Below are 19,403 nucleotides of genomic sequence, written 5' to 3'. Positions count from 1 at the left end.
ATAGTGTTTTTAGCAGTGTGGGACACATATACGACTGTCAACAGCTCAAAAAATGTGTTTTGGTGTTTCGTGACCCTTTAAAAATCTTACTGACCCCAAACTTTTGACCGGTAGTGTACATTTATAGTGTTTTGTTCTAGTTTTTCATATATATGGCTTTTATTTAAAATGAGAAAAATAGCACAATGAAATGAAAATCTCTGATCCTTGTTATCTATCTTTATTTCTAGGCCCTGTTTATGTATACTCTGTATGATGCAGCAGAATAAGTCCTGTTATTGTTACAGCAAACTCCAGTGTGTGGGACTGCCTGCTCTGCAATTAGTCGGGCCCTTTCGCACCATCATAACGGCACTCAGCAGCAACAACTGAGGCCCCAGCGGCCCCTGAGGGCCTCAAGCTAGAAAAACACCCGGCAGGTCCCCAGAGCCAGATGAAGAAAAAAAAGAGGGTGTGGACAGGCGACGTTGCTATGGCAACCCTGCATGAGGAGCTCAGATAGAAGACACAGGACGAGCGAGAGAGAAAACTGCAGATTTAAGTGTATGAGGACTCTCACATCAGTCCTTTGGGAATCTCCGCTCAACCCTGACACCAGAGACGCCTCAGATGACTGACGCTGAGGGAAAGAGAGAAGCAGATCGCTGTCAGGAGGTGTACATGCTGCAGCCGGTGAGCAAAGACTAGCTCAATGAGATTGATAACTGCTTCTGAGGGCTTCAGGGAAACACGGAGAGAAACGTGTAACTCGGGAAGACAGATTAATGGCAGTGAGACGAGGACAGAACGAAGGAGAAGCATCAGTTGTTTCAGGCTGGCCTTCTGGTGACCCGAAATGCTGCTATATATACCACACTGTGAGACACGCTAGACAACACACGCAAAATAACACCAACACAGACGCTGGCTTATCTCATCTTATCAGACAGCCACAAACAAATACAGTCAAACACACCAAACGTCATCTCTCTTCCTGTGCGGTTTACTAGATTTACCATAGTTAATGACCATGCTGAAGAAAGCATCGCTATTGCTTTTGTTCAATTTTCAAGTTCATTTCTAACACTGTGTATTAAATTCACATCATAAATACTGCCTTGATCTATGCATAGGATCTTTCTTATTGTGTTAAAACCTTCCAATAATTGGTATTAGCTTTATTAAATTGTGTTAATATCTCTTTTTATATATTATTAAATAATTAACAAACACATATTAGTTAATTAAATGTGGTTTAACATGAGAAAGCACATGAAGAAAAGGTCTTTTTGTTTTGAGGAGAGCTTTGCTATTACCTTAGTAAGCGATCTGTTTTTCACAGCAAGCAATTTTCAATGGAACCGATACGCAATAAAACGAACGTGAACTCCAGGAGACTTTAGGTACAGGAGGGACAAGACCCATATCTAGGGACTGGAATAGACTCTTACTGCTAGCCACATCACAATGCACTACAAATCACTAAGAATGTTATTATGCAAGTTGTAAAATAATACTGTTCTATTAATGCTTGACGAGACAGTAAAGACATTGATAATGTTACAAAGATTTCTCTATTAAAACACACACACTCACACAGTCACAAGCATATGTTTATATGCATATTATCTGCTTTTAGTGCTGCAGTGTGATCTGCAATATGTCATCATAAGATTTTTTTTAATGATTCATCACAAGATATTTTTGTATGAGTTATTATTGAATTTAGTTTGTTTAAAAATGTGTGAAAAATTTACATGTTAAACAACAATATTTTAAAGGGGTGGTCCACAGTGTATTTTTAAGGCTTGGTTGTGTTTATAAGATGCAAAACAATGTGTGCTCATGCTTCACTTGTAGAAAATCATGTTATTTTGTTTCATACTGTAAATCTTAATTTGATTATAGACAGCTACCATGCTAAAATGAAAAAATATATCCTAGTTCCTCTGAAAGGCCGGCCCTCAAGAGGCTCTGATTGGTCAGCTAACAAAATTCTGAAGATTGTGGGTATTTACAGCGGTTTGACGGATAAATATGAATTTGTAGCTTATTTGTAAATGGTGCCAAACAGAATTTCCTGTTGTTTACATCCTTGTTTACATCCTCGCCACAATATACCGTTAACACTAGAAACTTTGCATGTAATTGCTCAATTTTAACAAATAAAAAATACCTGAAGGTTATGTCTCACAATCCTCAGCTTCGTCTGTTGGAGGAGATTAAACCGAATCCAGCACTGAACTGAGAGAGATTCTGGAAGTTGTCCTTTGTCAAATGCTAGAGCTACATATTTATCATAGTTATCTGGAACGTAATTAAAATGAAATAGTAAGCACTTCTCTCTTTGTGCCCTTGTGATCTCACTAGCCCGGATGTATTTTTTTGTAGTCCCCAAACTTGCTGTAGGCTTTGCTAAGCTAACCCTGTAAAAGCCAATGTCTCCCTTTGCATTGAACTTTGTGCATCTTACATTCAGAGATGTTATCTGTTCACACATCTACATTGTACATCACCTAAAGTTTAAAATATGATATTTGTAGTGGACCACCTCTTTAAAAATAAGATAAAATTACTATTAATTTTGCCTTCAACTGTATACAACTGAAAAAAAAGCTTTTTGGTGAAAACTTCAGTTACCATGGTAAATCCTTGTAAGGTTTCTAGAGCAAAGAGGGCCGTCATCCAGAATAATAATAATAATCCTACCTGAAACACCTACACATTACAGTTCTCCTGCTCTGACTGGAACTCTTTTAACCCACCTACACTGCATCTTGCTGACAGCCCTGCAACAAACATACTCGCCTGCTCCAATACATGTTCATCACTACATTTCTAATCTTTCCCCATCACACTGACAATATTACATCATCTCTAGGGTCCCTCCTCACATTTTAGCATCAATTCTATTTCATATAATGTATTTTTGATGTAAAGGGGATGCAAGTATAATTCACAAACTTTTGTTAATAGCGGCACCGGTGGCTGTTAAATAAAATGCAACTTGTGCTTTTGTGTAACGGCACATAACATAGAGACTGAATGTGATGCAGTTCCCTGATATACCACGTCAATCTCACAAGAAAACATAACTTTTCTGACATATTGTGGCTAATTCGTACAAATTTATACAAGTTCACCTAATCCCTAATTAAGCAGTGAGCAAATCATGCTAACATGTACAACATGACTGAGATCAAGCACATTATTATGAATTAGCCACTCAATCAAAATGTTATAAACTGCCATGGGATTGCATTGGATATACTAACAGTATTTATTTTTTCAGTCTTTGATGGGAGAGGATTCTGGATGCAGACTTGGTGCAGTTGCAAGGTGAGCTGCATGCATTTTCAAAGCGCACACCTAATCCCACCCCTCACCCTACTCCTCAAAGTGACGTCACTAGCTTATAGGCTTCTCTGAAACCATTAATATTTTTATCTATTAATTAATTGACCAACAAAAATACAGTTGAAATCAGAATTATTAACCTCCCATTTATTTTTTTTTCTATATTTTAAAATATTTCACAAATGATGTTTAACAGAGCAAGGAAATTTTCACAGTATGTCTGATAATATTTTTTTTCTGGAGAAAGTTTTTTTTGTTTTATTTCGGCTAGAATAAATGTTGTAAAAAAAATTTTTTTTTAAAAACATTTTAAGGTCAAAATTATGTGCCCCTTTAAGCTATATATATATATATATATTTTTTTAAATCTACAGAACAAACCATTGTTATACAATAACTTGTCTAGATATCCTAACCTGCCTAGTTAACATAATTAACCTAGTTAAGCCTGTAAATGTCACATTAAGATGCATAGAAGTGTCTTGAAAAATATCTAGTAAAATATTAATTACTGTCATCATGGCAAAGAAAAAAAGTTATTAGAAATGAGTTATTAAAACTATTATGTTTAGAAATGTGTTGAAAAAAATCTCTCCGTTAAACAGAAATTGGGGAAAAATAAACAGGGGGCTAATATTTCTGACTTTAACTGTATATATATAAATATAAATATATACAGTTTGCCTTTCCTCTAGCGTTTTTCACATAGCGGTTTTTGTTTTAAGTTCACGATTGGTGATTTTTCTCTTTATGTTCTCCGTTGCACGTGGCTGAAAATCTATATGCGCAAAGCATCACTGGCGCTTCTGGACAGCACCCATTAGATCTCATTATGCTTTTTTTAAACATTTTTTCTAATGCAGGCACAAAGCCCAATATGGGTGCTAGCTATGACATAAAAATTGGCCCAAAACCCGGCCCTCGAGGCATGAAAAAAAATGCAGGGCTATAGTCACTATCTTTACTGAGTGCATTGTGTCTGACATTGCATCTCTGAAATATGCAGTCTCAGCTTGCAACTTCAAGTCTGCTCCCAGATACTATTGCTTCATTAGCAATGTAAGTACAAAAAAAAAGTTGTACCATAAATGTTTTCTGTTTAGATGAACATGTAAATATGTCAATAACAAAATAACCTACAAAAAAGAGAAAACAGCTGTTAAGAAAGCATCTCATTAAAGATGTGGACATCAGCATCACGTATACAAACGAGGTGATTAAAACTACATCATTAGAATAGTTTGATTATAAATTATGTTTGAGACTACAGACTATATACATTTATGTGAGATTATAGATTCATCCTTATATGACACATTGACATTTAAGTAAAAAATGGCTCTGTCGTTATTATATTATCTTCAATATTATGGGCATTTTTTATGTATCAGCATGGAAAAAAGGCTTTTGGGAGCATATAAACATCCATTTATTGATTTTTTTCAGCGAAAACATTGTCAGTAGGCCTACAGGCTTTCATCGACGACCTAGAATCAGGGAAGTTTTTTTTAAAGGGATACTTCACCCATAGTTCATAGTCAAAATAAAGAAGGGATATTTCACCCAAAAAGTGTAGTTAGTTAGTTAGTTAACTTTATTTGTCCTCGTAGGGAAATTTCATTTGCAGCATACACTCACACAGACATCTGACATCTCACATTTAGCATTTACATAAATAAATCTTTTAAAAACCTAAAGTACCATAATACCCCTACTCTAAATAAATATCCAGTCTACTAACCATCCACTGCTACTGAGAGAGGAGCAATTTAAAAACGTAATTGCTTAGGGTATAGATAATAATTTTTATCCTTTTTTTTACACATCTAGGAACACTATACCAATGACCTGATGGTAACAATTTGAAGGTGTATGATAAAAGATGCACCTCATCATTGACAATCATGATAGCCTTTTTAATACTCTTTTTATTGCATATTCTATCAATGCTCTTTATTTTTATTCCAAACAACTTAGTTTCACAAATAGCTAAAACAATTATAAGGTTATAGCTCAGTTGACCAAATGACAGATCCATCAGCTGGCATGAAACTCTCTGATCCAAGGCAGATATCCATCTTTATTTCTAAGCCCTGTTGATGTATACTCTGTATGATGCAGCAGAATAAGTCTAGTTATTGTTTCAGCAAACTCCAGTAGGTGGGACAGATGGTAACAAATTGAAGGTGTATGATAAAGGATGTCTCTCATCACTGAAAATCATGATAGCCTTATTTTATCCTCTTTCTTTGTAAATACTCTCAATGCTCTTTAGTTTGATTCCCAACAACTTAATTTTCACATTATTTACTCGCACTCAAGGGGTTCTAAACATTTTAGATTCCTTTCTTGTGTTGAAGACAAAACAAGATGTTTTCAACAATAAAACTGCCACTAATATGCATAAGAAATACTGTGGAAGTCTGTGGTTGTTTTTACAACATTATTTAGTACTGTCTATCTTTATTTATACTTTTTACATTTGTATCGAAGTTGATATTTAGCCGCACCATGTTGGTGTTTCGTAACGTCTCATTTACGAGGTGGGTTGTTAGCCCAACGCTCAACCCCTAACCTGGAGGACCAGAACATACACACATTGTGCCGCCTCTAATCTTCATTTATGTTCAACAAAAAAACTCAAACAATTAACTTTAGAACATCTCAATTCCTTTTAGAGCAGTTTAAACATCCCATCAAACATTTTTTGTTGTTAACAGATGTCTGATCGACATCTAAACATAGTCATTTTAGCTAAAACAAGGCTAAATTTGGGTCTAAGAATAGGCCAAATCTAGACTAGTCATCAAATAAACAAAAATGAATGACTACACATAAAGTCTGTCTAATCTGTCTATTTGACCACTAGTCTAGTTTTGGGCCATTCTTAGATGTCTATTTGTCACAGTCACCAGCGATCTAGCCCATGCAGATCGCTGGAGAACTACAAATCTGCCAGCAAAAGAACTACAAGTTTCAGCCATGCATCACTCACACACCTGCCCTAGATCCTGTCTGATTGCAAACACTCACAGCTGAAGCTGCTCATGAACTGATTACATGGACTATAAAGTCAGCACACAAACACACAGAAGTTGCTGAGTTTTGTAAAGTGTACTGTGAGAATTATGACGCGTTTGCACTGCCTTGCCGTGTTTGATCCTTGCCTTGTTGGTTTGGTTTGTTTGTTTATGTTGTCTGCTGCCTGACCATTTGACTGTTTTATGACTATGACTGGATTTCCTGCATACATCTGTTTGCTCCACATTGTGACCGTGGCTTACCTGACCGTCTCTGTATAATAAACCCTGCATTTGGATCCTCACTCCCTGTTGTCAGCGTCCACTTCACATTACAGCGAGCATTTTTTTGTTTTAAAAAGATGCCTAATATACGTCTAAACATAGTTGTCTAGACCTAAACAAGGCTAAATTTGGGCTCTCAGTGAAAATCTAATAGACTTCTAAAAATAGCCCAAAACTAGACTAGTCATCAAATAAACAGAAATGAATGACTACAAATATAAAGTCTGTCTAATCTGTCTATTTGACCACTGGTCTAGTTTTGGGATATTCTTAGATGTCTATTAGATTTTTACTAACAGCCCAAGTTTAGCCTTGTTTTATCCAAGCTGTCTATGTTAAGATATCTATTAGACGACTATTAAACACACTATTGTTTGCTGGGATTGGCAATAAAAAAACTAATTAATACATCCCAATTACTCCACGTTTACTTTTTAGATTTGGCACAATGTTTATAGTAAATGTTGGTAATAGTGAACGCCAATATCATTTCTGTTCCTTTTAGATTTACATTTGTCTTATTCCATCCTGAAACTTCAAATGATTTATGGTGTGTGTGAGAGTAACTAAAACAAATTTATGTTACTCTTTATTTAGAGCTACTTGTAGCATCCACTACATTATGCTTGAACAAAGCTATAAAATCAGACTCCTGCACAGGCGCAACTTATCAGTGTCTCCCAACAATATAATTTCGACACAGACTTATTTTCCGGAAAATATGGTAGCTGTCCATCCTATCTCATCTTCTTCTTCTCTCTCTCTTAGTTCTGAGCCTGCTGGAGACTGCATTATTGATAGTCATCTCTGGCTGGTGCATCTGCTCTTGCACTCTTTCTGCCTTGGCTAATGTTCTCTGGCAGCTACTTAAACCAACATCAATCTTTCATTGGAAGTCCAAACTGTGCATGTGGGAGGCAGGCAGAAGAAAATCATATGTGTGCGTGTGTGTGTGGAGTGCAAATCGCAGCATTGGGATGGATTCTGCTAAAGGCTTTACACAGAATCTCTTGTGTGGCGTGTGCATAAAAATACGCATACATGCATTGATATACATGCACAGTGTTCCTCATGTTAATGCGATCATGTGCCTCAGCACCTTCACTTAAACGGCCGTTAGTTTGAAGACAGACAAGACAGAACAACTTCAATACGCAGGAGCACTTAAAGGCTGTAATGTGTCAGAAGAAGGAAATGAATTGCACTGACGAGGATGCAACCCAGGAGAGAAGTGAACAAGAACTTACAGATTCTTTAAATAAGTCTGGGCAGACGTATTGCGAGGGAGGGAGAAATACGGGCTCTTGTTCGACTTTTTATGCGCTATTGTGTCACTGGAGGTTGACACACACCCACGGTGCAGTTCGTATTCTGGAGATCGGCATCCGAGGCTTGGGCTTTAAGGGCTGAGACGACCGCTTCACAGTGTGGGAGGCACAAACCAACCACGACTGCACCAAAACACAATACAGCCATCAATTCTGAGATAATGTTAGGGAATAAATACTGTAGAAACAACACAATGGGACAAAAAAGGCTATACAAAAAACACAGTTCCATTTTAAACTCCAAACTGTTTTTGGATTTGGCCGTTTTAGTGTCCATGATATCCTGGAAATCTGAACGAGCAGTGATGACATGTCCTTCGCTTTACTCCGGTAAATGCCACAGAGCTGCAGGGTTGAGATAAGAGGAAGGAGGAAGTGAGAGAGGTCATTGCTGAACTCTTTTCAGATAGTTGAAAGGGATAGCATCCTTAATATTATGTTTAACTATGTTTATATACAGTTGAAGTCAAAATTATTAGCCTCCCTGAATTATTAGCCCCCCTTTTTATTTTTTTCCCCAATTTCTGTTTAACAGAGAGAGGTTTTTTTCAGCACATTTCTAAACATAATAGTTTGACTAACTCATTTCTAATAACTGATTTATTTGATCTTTGCCATGATTACAGTGAATATTATTTGACCAAATATTTTTCAAGAAACTTTTATTCAGCTTAAAGTGACATTTAAAGGCTTAACTAGGTTAATTAGGTTAACCAGGCAGGATAGGGTAATTAGGCAAGTTATTGTATAACGATGGTTTGTTCTTTACACTATCAAAAAAAAAAAAAATATATATATATATATATATATATATATATATATATATATATATATATATAGCTTAGAGAGGCTAATAATTTTGACCTTAAAATTGTTTTTAAAAAAAAATTACAAATGCTTTTATTCTAGCCGAAATAAAACAAATGAGACTTTCTCCAGAAGATAAAATCTTATCAGATACTGAAAAAATTCCCTTGCTATATTAAACATAATTTGGGAAATATTTAAAAAAGAAAAAAAATCAAACAGGGGATAAAAATTCTGACTTCAACTGTATCTCTAATATTAGATGTTATATTATCCTTTTGTTTTTATATATGCACTCCTAACATGTTTTGTTTTCAAGCCAAATTTGGGTGAAGTATGGACAAACTCATTTAGGTAAAATTAACCAAAATTAACATAAATTTTAGCCAGGTTTGAAATGAAATAACCCCGCATTTTTAAGGGTATTTTTAATTTGGTTTATATTATACTTTAAAGAATATTTTAATTGCTTTTGTCCATAAAACTGAAATATTAAAAGTGTTTCTTGACATTCATTTTTTCATTGATTTTCATTCATTGATCAGCTTAGTGTCCCCTTATTAATCTGGGGTCGCCACAGCTGAATGAACTGATAACTTATGCAGCATATGTTTTGACATTCATTATAGAAAAAAAGGTATTTTAACAGGTGTACCCCTCTCCTGGATGCATTATGATAGGTCTATAAAAAATGTGACTTTTTTTTCTCAAAATGGCTTAAATTGGAGTGCTGTAAAAAAAATTTTTTGATATGTGACTTTATGATATGTTGCCATATGGCAACAACGTCCAATAGTGGATCTAACTTTGAAATTTCTCATTTAGAACTTTCCTTATTATTAATAATTTTGTTATTTGAAATCTTGTTGATTTTGATTTAATTGGTGTTGGGAGTATTATACGCTTTAACACAGAACTTATAAATGACACCTTAAACACTTTCCAACAACTGATATTCCAACAGCTTTTATTTATTGCATCATTTTTTGGTGAATATTATTGAAAAAAAAACAAAATATTGCATTATTGTGTATAGTAAGTATAAGTATTTCCTCCATAAATATTCTAACAAATAAATAACAAGTCTAACATATCCAGATGCATCAGAATTGTGTAGTTACATTAGCTGTGTTTCCATCCAAAAATGCTAATTAACTATACCTGCAAAACTGGACTATCTCATTAAAGATGTGCGAATAAAGCAGCGTTTCCATCCAACGAGTCAAAGAGAACAAAATTGTCACTTCCTGATTGTTTGGCGCCAAATATCAACAGTAAAAATGGAATTTGCTGCAATAAGAGAAGCTGCGTGAATCTTTTCTTCATTTAATAACTGACTTGCGCCTCAGAAGGCAATCCTTACAGCGCAGTGTTTGGCACAGACACTTTTGATTCTAGACTCTGGAGGTCATTAGTAATATAAAAACACTAATACTGAAATGGTAAAGTTGTTCTAGAATGACCGGTAAAAGTGCTTTCATTGCAATTTATTCGCATATTTTCTTATAGAATAAAAAGTTTATCCTATTCAGTTATTATGCGCATGTGTTTGTTATAAAATTTTCCAAATGTATGTGCATTTTGGTGTTTCCATCAACCGTTTTTTATGCACATATCCACAATGCACTTAAAAATAGGTTGATGGAAATGTAGCTATTGTTTATTTATTATATACTACACTACGCCTTTCATATCTGCCTCTGAGCTAATTTTCGTGAACTGTCTCCATCATTGATCTTATCAATTGTCCAATCTGCATCATTCTCTTGGTCATGAAATTTATTTGTCACTAGATTTACAAAAAAACTAATTTAATAAAAACTTTTTTGATTTATGAATATGTCATCATAACTTACTGGAGGTGATGTCTCAGATTTTTTGAGGATCTGACATGAGTTGATGCTTTGTTTTTACTGACGTTTTCATGTGCATTCAGCAACTACTCACAATAAACGCCAGTCTGTCAGAAAACGCGCCACAGAAAAACACTACACGTCATGTGACTTAACCAAAGCACATCATTGGCTAAACTAAGGTCTTCTCTTACAACAAAAAAATTTAAATGTTGGTCTTAAAGAAACAGTGGCAGGGATTAACATAAATATCATGTTGCCATATGGCAACACTGTGCTTGCAGTAGAGGGTTAAACAATGATATCTTGCGGCGATTGTAACTTTTTTTATTTAGTGGCTAATTGATATGAAATCGTATAATCCCATTCGTCCAATTTAGTATGATTTGTTTGTCCTCCAATGACGGTTGGGTTTAGGGGTGGGGTTGGGTGCCACACCTCTTTTTAAAAGTTCCTACATTTTCATACGACTGAACTTGGATGAATTTGTACGCATTAGACACTACATTGATAAAATAGTTACATTTCCTCGTGAGATCAGGCTGAGTTTGAACTAAGCAACCAGTGCTATTTATACTGTTAAGGTTTTATCACTTTTATTTTCAGTTTTCATTTCAAGTTTTAGTCATTTTGTTGATCTTTTGTGGGATTTATTTAACTTTTTTTACTTGTCTTTATTTATTTTAGTTAGTAACAACATCAGGACTAACAGAAAGACATAACCAAATTGTTTATTTTTGGGTGAACTCTCCATTTAAGAGGAAAAAACTGATGCACTTGAGGTTTTATTCCTCCTACGGTTTTCGCATAATACAGCTTGAGGTTACGTTTGCATATCCAAATTAGAACAGGGGAATGTTTACTGGGAAAACAAGCATCTATGTAAATCACAAAGATGAGTAGTGTTGATGAAACAGAGCCTTGTAGTATTTTCTAGTAGGCACAAGCAGCGAAGTTCAGACACCTACTCGGGTCATGTACAACAGATCGATTATTATGTGTGTCTGTGTGCTTTATTGTATTCCTGCTTATTATTTTGTGGTGAAATTACATCAGAAACTCTAATCACACCAGACATGAGTGTTACCTTTCATTTCCTAATTTTTGTCATTTCCTTATTTTTTGTCTGCTATGGTGCTTGACAGCCTGTTAAAAGCTTCCCGTATGTTAACCAAATCTCCGCAACCCCCTTCTCCACCGTCCCCAGTGACAACACTCTGTCGCAATTAGTGTTGGGTTACGAGTGGAGAGCAGGAGGCACAAGCGTTCAAAAAGAAAGGTAGTATATCAAACCTGAAAGCCGAACAGATGTGTGGACAACAGCAAATGTGCTGATAGAGGGCCACGAGTACAGAAACTGCCGTCGTGTTGTTGTGCATTTGCTGAGACACTGCTGACTTCAGTCAAAAAACACAAATCTACATCCTGCACGACAATTTCTCTTATTTCTTGGACTGGCTTCTGTAGAAGCATCAGCCGGCAAATGCTTTCCTCGTTCAATCACCCACTCTATCCATTCTCCATTCACTCAGTCTCAATTTCCTCCAAGCTGTCATCTGTCCACTTCCTCCCCCATGACTGCTTTATGGCACTGTCAAGGCAAACTGCAATTTGAGCTTTATTTTCCTTTCCCTAACTTCTTTTTCCTCCTCCAGGACCAACCCAATCTCTTTGCTGCAGGAATCAGCTTCCAGAAATGATCAGAAGTGCTCCAACATTAGGCACACTTAAAACAAGACTTAAAACACGTCTGTTTAGCTGTGCCTTTACTGAGACTATATGCATCTCCTTCTAGAATGTACTACAACCACCAAACGAGCTCCAAACTAAACTGAATTAAGTTACTATATCTTTATCAGCTGATCCGACTCTCAGTTTTCCGAAAACTGTCCAGAAAAATTCGGAAAAGTCCCATTGCTTTAACATTGGACCAAACTTTATGACCTTATAAGGTTCCGCCAGACTGTCATACAGACTTAAGGTTGGCCTCATTTAACTCAGACTACCAATCAACACCTTAACAGTCAAAACACCCTAGTAATGCCCTAGCAACCGCCTAGCAACACCTTAGCAATGACTCGGAACACCCTAGCAACACCCTAACAACTTCCTGAAACACCCTGGCAACACTTTAGCAACAACTCAGAACACCCTAGCAACCACTCAGAACACCCTAGCAACCACCTAGCAAGAAACATACCAATCCATACTAGAAACATGCTGACACATATGTACATATTTATCTATACCAAAGACTATAGAATACACAAAACATGTCACTCATATCCTTTTGAATGGGGAAAAGTATAACTGTCAACATGGCCAATGAAGCCAATTTGGCAAACAAGCCCGCCTTCTAGTACAGGAGACAATCAGCAATCGCTAAATGGCAAATAACGCCTGCCTTTTAGTACAGGAACCAATCAGCAATCACTATATGGCAAATAAAGCCCGCCTTCTATTACAGGAGCCAATCAGCTATCGCTAAATGGCAAATAAAGCCCGCCTTCTAGTACAGGAGACAATCAGCAATCACTATATGGCAAATAAAGCTCACCTTCTATTACAGGAGCCAATCAGCTATCGCTAAATGGCAAATAAAGCCCGCCTTCTATTACATGAGCCAATCAGCAATCACTATATGGCAAATAAAGCCCGCCTTTTATTACAGGAGCCAATCAGCAATCGCTAAATGGCAAATAAAGCCTGCCTTTTATTACAGGAGCCAATCCGCAATCGCTACATGGCAAATAAAGCCCGCCTTTTATTACAGGAGCCAATCAGCTATCGCTAAATGGCAAATAAAGCCCGCCTTCTATTATAGGAGCTAATCAACAATCGCTATATGGCAAATAAACCCCGCCTTCTAGTACAGGAGACAATCAGCTATTGCTAAATGGCAAATAAAGCCCGCCTTCTATTACATGAGCCAATCAGCAATCACTATATGGCAAATAAAGCCCGCCTTCTGTTACAGAAGCCAATCAGCAATCGCTAAATGGCAAATAAAGCCTACCTTTTATTACAGGAGCCAATCACCAATCGCTACATGGCAAATAAAGCCCGCCTTTTATTACAGGAGCCAATCAGCAATCACTATATGGCAAATAAAGCCCGCCTTTTAGTAAAAAGAACCAATCAGCGAATGCTACAGAATGACATTTCTCCGGGGAAGGTGCTCAGACCAGTCGTGTGTTTCTGCAGATTTTGTGTGAGACGAACATTTAGAAATGAAGCTTAACAGACAGTAGTTGTTCAATATTATTGGTTATTCGTAATATGAAATGTAATCGTTAGCTTGGCAAGTAGTTTTGAAAAATTTGATGTTTCCCCATTCAAACAGAATGCCCAAGCATACTACCCGAAAGGCGTTCAAAAAGATGGGCGGCAAGTGGAATGACTTTGTCTATACCAACTGTATCAAACTTCTGAAAAACTACTTCAATTATTAAAATTTTGAAGCTACTTCAAACTGTCAGACTTGGCTTTCTCAAGACACCATAAAGTGTGTCTATAAACTTTACTTTACTAGTTTTTTATTCTTGTTTAAGTAAAACCATTTGAATTACCATTGTGTATAAAATGTGCTATATAAATAAACTTGCCTTGCCCTGTCTTCCTATTCATGTCCCTCATTCTCCTCCTCTCTCCCTTATATTTCCCCCCTTTGTTCTTTCACTGACACCTAACATCTATCCTATAATCCTGTGTGCTGGTGCAGCAACTTTTTTCGGCCATCAGGGTGACGACGTGCCTCATTCACTGGAGAGGAACGATCTAGACAGCACTGACCTCCCTTTGCGCCTCATCCCGTCCCCGGAGGGTGCCGGATTGACTCATCGAGCGACACGCTACCATGCCAAACGTGGATAGATTACGCTGTCAGCGGCCTGTAAATCAGCTAAACTGGAAGTGCTTTATATGGCAGTGATCATCCAGTGGGTTAGGGGTCTGAATTATTACCCTCAGCCTGAGCCAGAAGAATGGGCACATGAACAGGACGGCTGGGATTGGAATGAGTTACTGTTTGTTTGGGATTTGCAAAGGTGGAATCAGGAATGGCTCTGCTGTGACTTTGCTGAAATGAGTTTGTAATGCCAACTCCTGAAGCAGAGAGTTAAAATAAGAGAAAGTGTAAGCCATTACATTGATGTAAGGCGTCCCAACTTCTGCTTATTAGAGAATATGCTTCACTAAAGTAATATAATAATGTAAAATAATAGGGGTGGCTTGAAATGTGTTATTTGTTGTCCTTTAATGTGTATTATTTAAAGCTATAGTCTCCCCTACCACCTCCTAAAATAAAATATATTTTGTTTACCCAGCATACAAGCCTGTAGATATTTTTCTTCTTATTTTAATGCACAATTTGATTTTCTTTTAGTTTTTGAAAAAACGTACATGCATGGGTACTGGTGGTTACTAACATGCTTCAACATTACTTCTTTTGGATTCAGATGAAAAAAAAAAAGTTAGAGAAAAGTAAAAATTAATTCTTTTTTTTTGTTTTTGTTTTTTTGCAAGAAACATTCCAGCAAGCATTTTTTGTTTTTAAAAAATGTTTATTAGACGTCTAAACATTGTGGTCTTGGCTAAAACAAGGTTAAATTTGGGCTGTCAAAAATAAATACAAAATCTAATAGTCTAAGAATAGGCCAAAACTAGACTAGTCATCAAATAAACAGAAATGAATGACTACACATACACAGTCTGTCTAATCTATCTATTTAATGACTAGTCTAGTTTTGGGCTACTCTTAGATGTCTATTAGATTTTCACTGACAGCCCAATTTTAGCCTTGTTTCAGCCAAGCTGTCTATGTTTAGATGTCTATTAGACGTCTATTAAACAAAAATGTTTGCTCTGTACTTATGTTACAGCATCATCTGAATTATCTTGATTATTTTAAGCATTCATTCCCTGTGTTATAGGTCAGAAGAGAGGCTTTTTGAATGATTTATAAATGTTTGCACACTTTTTTCCCGACAAAAATTGCCTTTAATGATCAGTGTACAGAATTTTATAGTTACACCTGGGAAGACACAAAAGGTCTCTTTTTGAAGTGTCATTACAATCTGTCCACACATTGGCAATAAAATAGAGATTAATCGATTGAACTTTTAACATATAGCCCCATTTCATAAATTATAGCATTTCCATTTTACTGGAATAAAAATGAATAGTGTTACTACATCATTCTTTGTTTTTTAATTAATGATTAAAGACGGATTAAAAAAAATCAATGCACTGATTTGCAGACTGTTCCACAGTTCAGTGGATTAATGTTGCATTTATTTCTTAATGTGGTTAGATTCGATTTATATTAGATTTAACTTTATTGTCAGTACACATGTACAAGTACAAGGCAACAAAATGCAGTTTATGTCTAACCAGGAGTGCAATAGCAGCAAGTGCAGGATATAGGTACAAGTTATAAAGTGCAATTCTAGAAAAATGATGGGTAATATTTACAGATGGATGTACTGTGAATATTACAGGTTGTGTTAACCATGAACAGAGATTTACAGTAGATGAATATATGTACAGGTTGCTGTACAGGTTGCTAGAAGGTCGCTGGTTTGAATCTCGACTGGGTCAGTTGGCATTTCTGTGTGGAGTTTGCATGTTCTCCCTACGTTCTCATGGGTTTCCTCTGGGTGCTCCAGTTCCCCCCACAATTCCAAAAACATGTGGTATAGGTGAACTGGGTAAGCTAAATTGTCTGTAGTGTATGAGTGTATGTGTGTGAAGGGCATCCGCTGCGTAAAACATATGCTGGATACATATTGGCGGTTAATTCCGCTTTGGCGACCCCAGATTAATAAAGGGACTGAGTCGAAAAGAAAATGAATGAAGGAATGAATGTGTAGTGGATATGTACAATTTAAGATGAATTAGTGCAACAAAGTGCAATGAATATGTACAATTTGAATTGTGCAAATAATTAGTAATTAGTAATGATAATGTAATGATAGCCGTGAGAGATATTTTCTTCTGTATTCTCTGATTGTCAAAAAATAAATAAATGATGGGTGAGGGCTTGATTCTATCCATCAGATTGAATGGAGGTGCATAAATGCAAGCCTTCAGTCAAGTGAAAGATGAAGCAGGTTTAGGTGTATTAAATGACTGGACAGGTCTGCGTGGGCATGGGCCAGTATAAGATTCTGACAGTATGATAACCTTGGATAAAAATATCATGGCTTCACAATATTGTGAATATTGCTCTAGAATAGATTTTTTTAATTGTTTGGGTAAAAAGACAACAACTTTGAACACAAAATTTTATTTTTAGATATTTATAATAATTTAGAGTAATAAACATATCAGGCTAAATAAATCAAATTAATCATTGACTTCTGCTGTGTTTCAAAAACAAAAATACAATTTAAAACGGCATCGTTAGATATCTTTTGTGCTGAAGATATTGTTGTCCTAATAAACAAACAAACAAACAGAAAAAATGTAAATATAAAATCTTACATATACCTAATGAATGGAATAGCAGAAAATGTTGACTGTTTAAAACCCTGACTTTTCCAAACCACGGAATACCTTGAAAACGCTTATTGTCCCATGCCTAGCCTAGGTAGAATTTTGTCATAAGGCTCAAAGATCAGGTTATGGTATTTAAATAACATTTGAGACAAAATAAATAAAAAACAGGGCTAAATTGTGCAGAAACATTAATAAAATGCATTGAGTAAATTTACATTTCATGTTTACTTTTCTTTGAGAAAGGTTCTTTTAAACAGTTCTTTAAAAAATGGTTTATAATAAAAAGCAGATTCTGCCTGATATGAATTTCCACTTATATAAGCTGTGGAACTTTAGTTTGCAATCAGTGATTCTGTCATACTGGTGCTCACTGCAGCATGATAAAGAGAAAGCATTTCGTACTGCCATCTGTGTCTTGTTATTTTTTAAGTATATGCAATACAATTCAATGGAGGTTTCTTTTTAATTACAGAAAATAAATACTGTTTAACTAATTTATTACACAATAGGGTTTTGATGCATACATGCTGCAATTGTGCTCACATGATCAATTTCTAGTAGTATGTTACTTTATTTAAACACACTACAAACCATAATCGTTTTGCCTTTGTGCTTTTCTTTTTTTATTTCCCTTTTGAATTTTACCCAAACATAATGCCAAATTGTAGAGCAGCATAGTAATGTTATGCAACCCAAAAATTACAGATTAATTTTACACTGGCCAGAAGAGTAATGTATTGGATTAATTATTCTTTTGAACAAGGCTGATCAGAAAGACAAACACACCCTCTCCTGACACACCATCTATCCTTCCTCAGGAACTGTGAGTGGTGGTAAACGTAGGCTGATCTGTAAGCATCATTCACCCACTGCCTTTGTATGCCCTGCCACTTTATTCTGCAGCCTCTCTCTCTCTCTCTGTGTTTTACAGCATCTAAAATTTAAAGAAAACTAAAATGCATTTTAGAAAATGTTTCCGCCTTAATGACACATATGTAACATGAGGTTTAAAGAATATGGACTGTGTGTCGAATAGTGTGATGCCTACACAGACAGCATCTTTAAGCGTTCGAACGTTCCGCCCAAAAATGCAGCCTAGATAGGCAACTGGCTAGGTATGAAGACACAACCAGGGTGTGAAGGTTTTTTACACGCATTTCTGTTTATAATGGACATAGTCTATAGTAAATAACCACTTAACTGCGTATAAATGCCGTTACTGAAACAGAAAATGATGAAGAATCACTTTTCACATTTTGTAAGGCGAATGAAGTAACCGAATCAGTTTCCTCAGAGAAACGCGCGGCCCCGAGCATCATCTGCTGCGAGACTGGCACGCGGAAACCAACGCATCTTACCTGCTCACGCACTGAGAGCTCTTTCTCCAGCTGCCGGTGTTTGTTATTCCACACCAGATAATGCAGGTGGTAGCGACTCTTCTCCGGAGTTTTTCTGGCAGAAATCATCCTCAGTGCATAGTTCGCCGCTGCTTTCTCCCCGTTCCGTTTCCCCTGCTGCTTTTGTGCGATATCAGTTACTTTTGTAAAGGGCGCGTGCTATATTGTTATTGCCGAGACGACCGATAAGGGCATTTCTCTCCCTTTTCTTCAACAGCATCCCTCTTTGCATAGTAGCTTGACATTCAGTGCGTCTGTGTTGAAAGGTAATTTAAAGCTAACGCTCTCCGGTCTGTTCTCCACTCCTCCTCGTCTGTTCTCCCTGTCACACACTGAAAGGCGCGCGCCCGCACGCTCGCTCGCGGAGGCTGAGGCAGGGCTCGCGTTTCCCAGACCAAAGAGACTCCCTGACTCCTCACACCTATGATGAGCCACTGAACTTCAGCGCGCGATTCTGTCATACATGCTGATGCTGATGCTGATGCTGCTTACTGCGCCATGGGAGAGAATATATAGAGTAATCATTTTGTGCTGCCATCTGTGTCTTAGTAGCCTACTAAGTCAATTCTGTAATTCTGTTTTACAGATAACAGCCTAATAGAACAGAAAGGGATGTTGTTTGTGCTGATTTGATCAATATTATGGACTTTAAGGGATATTTCATCATCCAATCTTGAAAATCCTGTCATCATTTATTAATTCATTTTCTTTTCGGCTTAGTCCCTTTATCAATCAGGGGTCGCCACAGCACAATGAACCGCCGACTTGTCCAGCATGTTTTACGCAACGGATGCCCTTCCAGTTTCTTTTTTTATACACCTTTAAAATGTTATTTTAAAAAAATGTTGAAAATCTGTATGGCTGATTAGCACTGTCTTT

At 36.5% G+C, this 19,403-nt stretch overlaps 1 protein-coding gene across 3 annotated transcripts in view; it reads right to left on the bottom strand.

Annotated features, from left to right (window-relative positions):
• ankrd13b (ankyrin repeat domain 13B) overlaps positions 1-18,859 on the bottom strand; it is a 59,123-nt gene extending 40,264 nt beyond the window's left edge. For 2 of the 3 annotated variants that reach the window (XR_012390552.1, XM_017350985.4), the window contains exon 1: positions 18,486-18,859. Coding sequence is in view for 2 of the 3 variants with exons in the window: in XM_017350985.4 (XP_017206474.1) it covers positions 18,486-18,593 (108 nt within the window). In the remaining variant the exon portion in view is untranslated. The remainder of the gene's footprint in view (positions 1-18,485) is intronic. The other variant, NM_001030229.2, reaches the window with a different exon arrangement.
• Positions 18,860-19,403: the final 544 nt, after the last annotated feature.

The sequence above is a fragment of the Danio rerio genome, chromosome 15 (assembly GCF_049306965.1).
Source record: "Danio rerio strain Tuebingen ecotype United States chromosome 15, GRCz12tu, whole genome shotgun sequence".
Lineage (NCBI taxonomy): Eukaryota > Metazoa > Chordata > Actinopteri > Cypriniformes > Danionidae > Danio > Danio rerio.
Note: the sequence above shows the minus strand (reverse complement) of the source record. Positions and strands in the feature narration are given on the sequence as shown.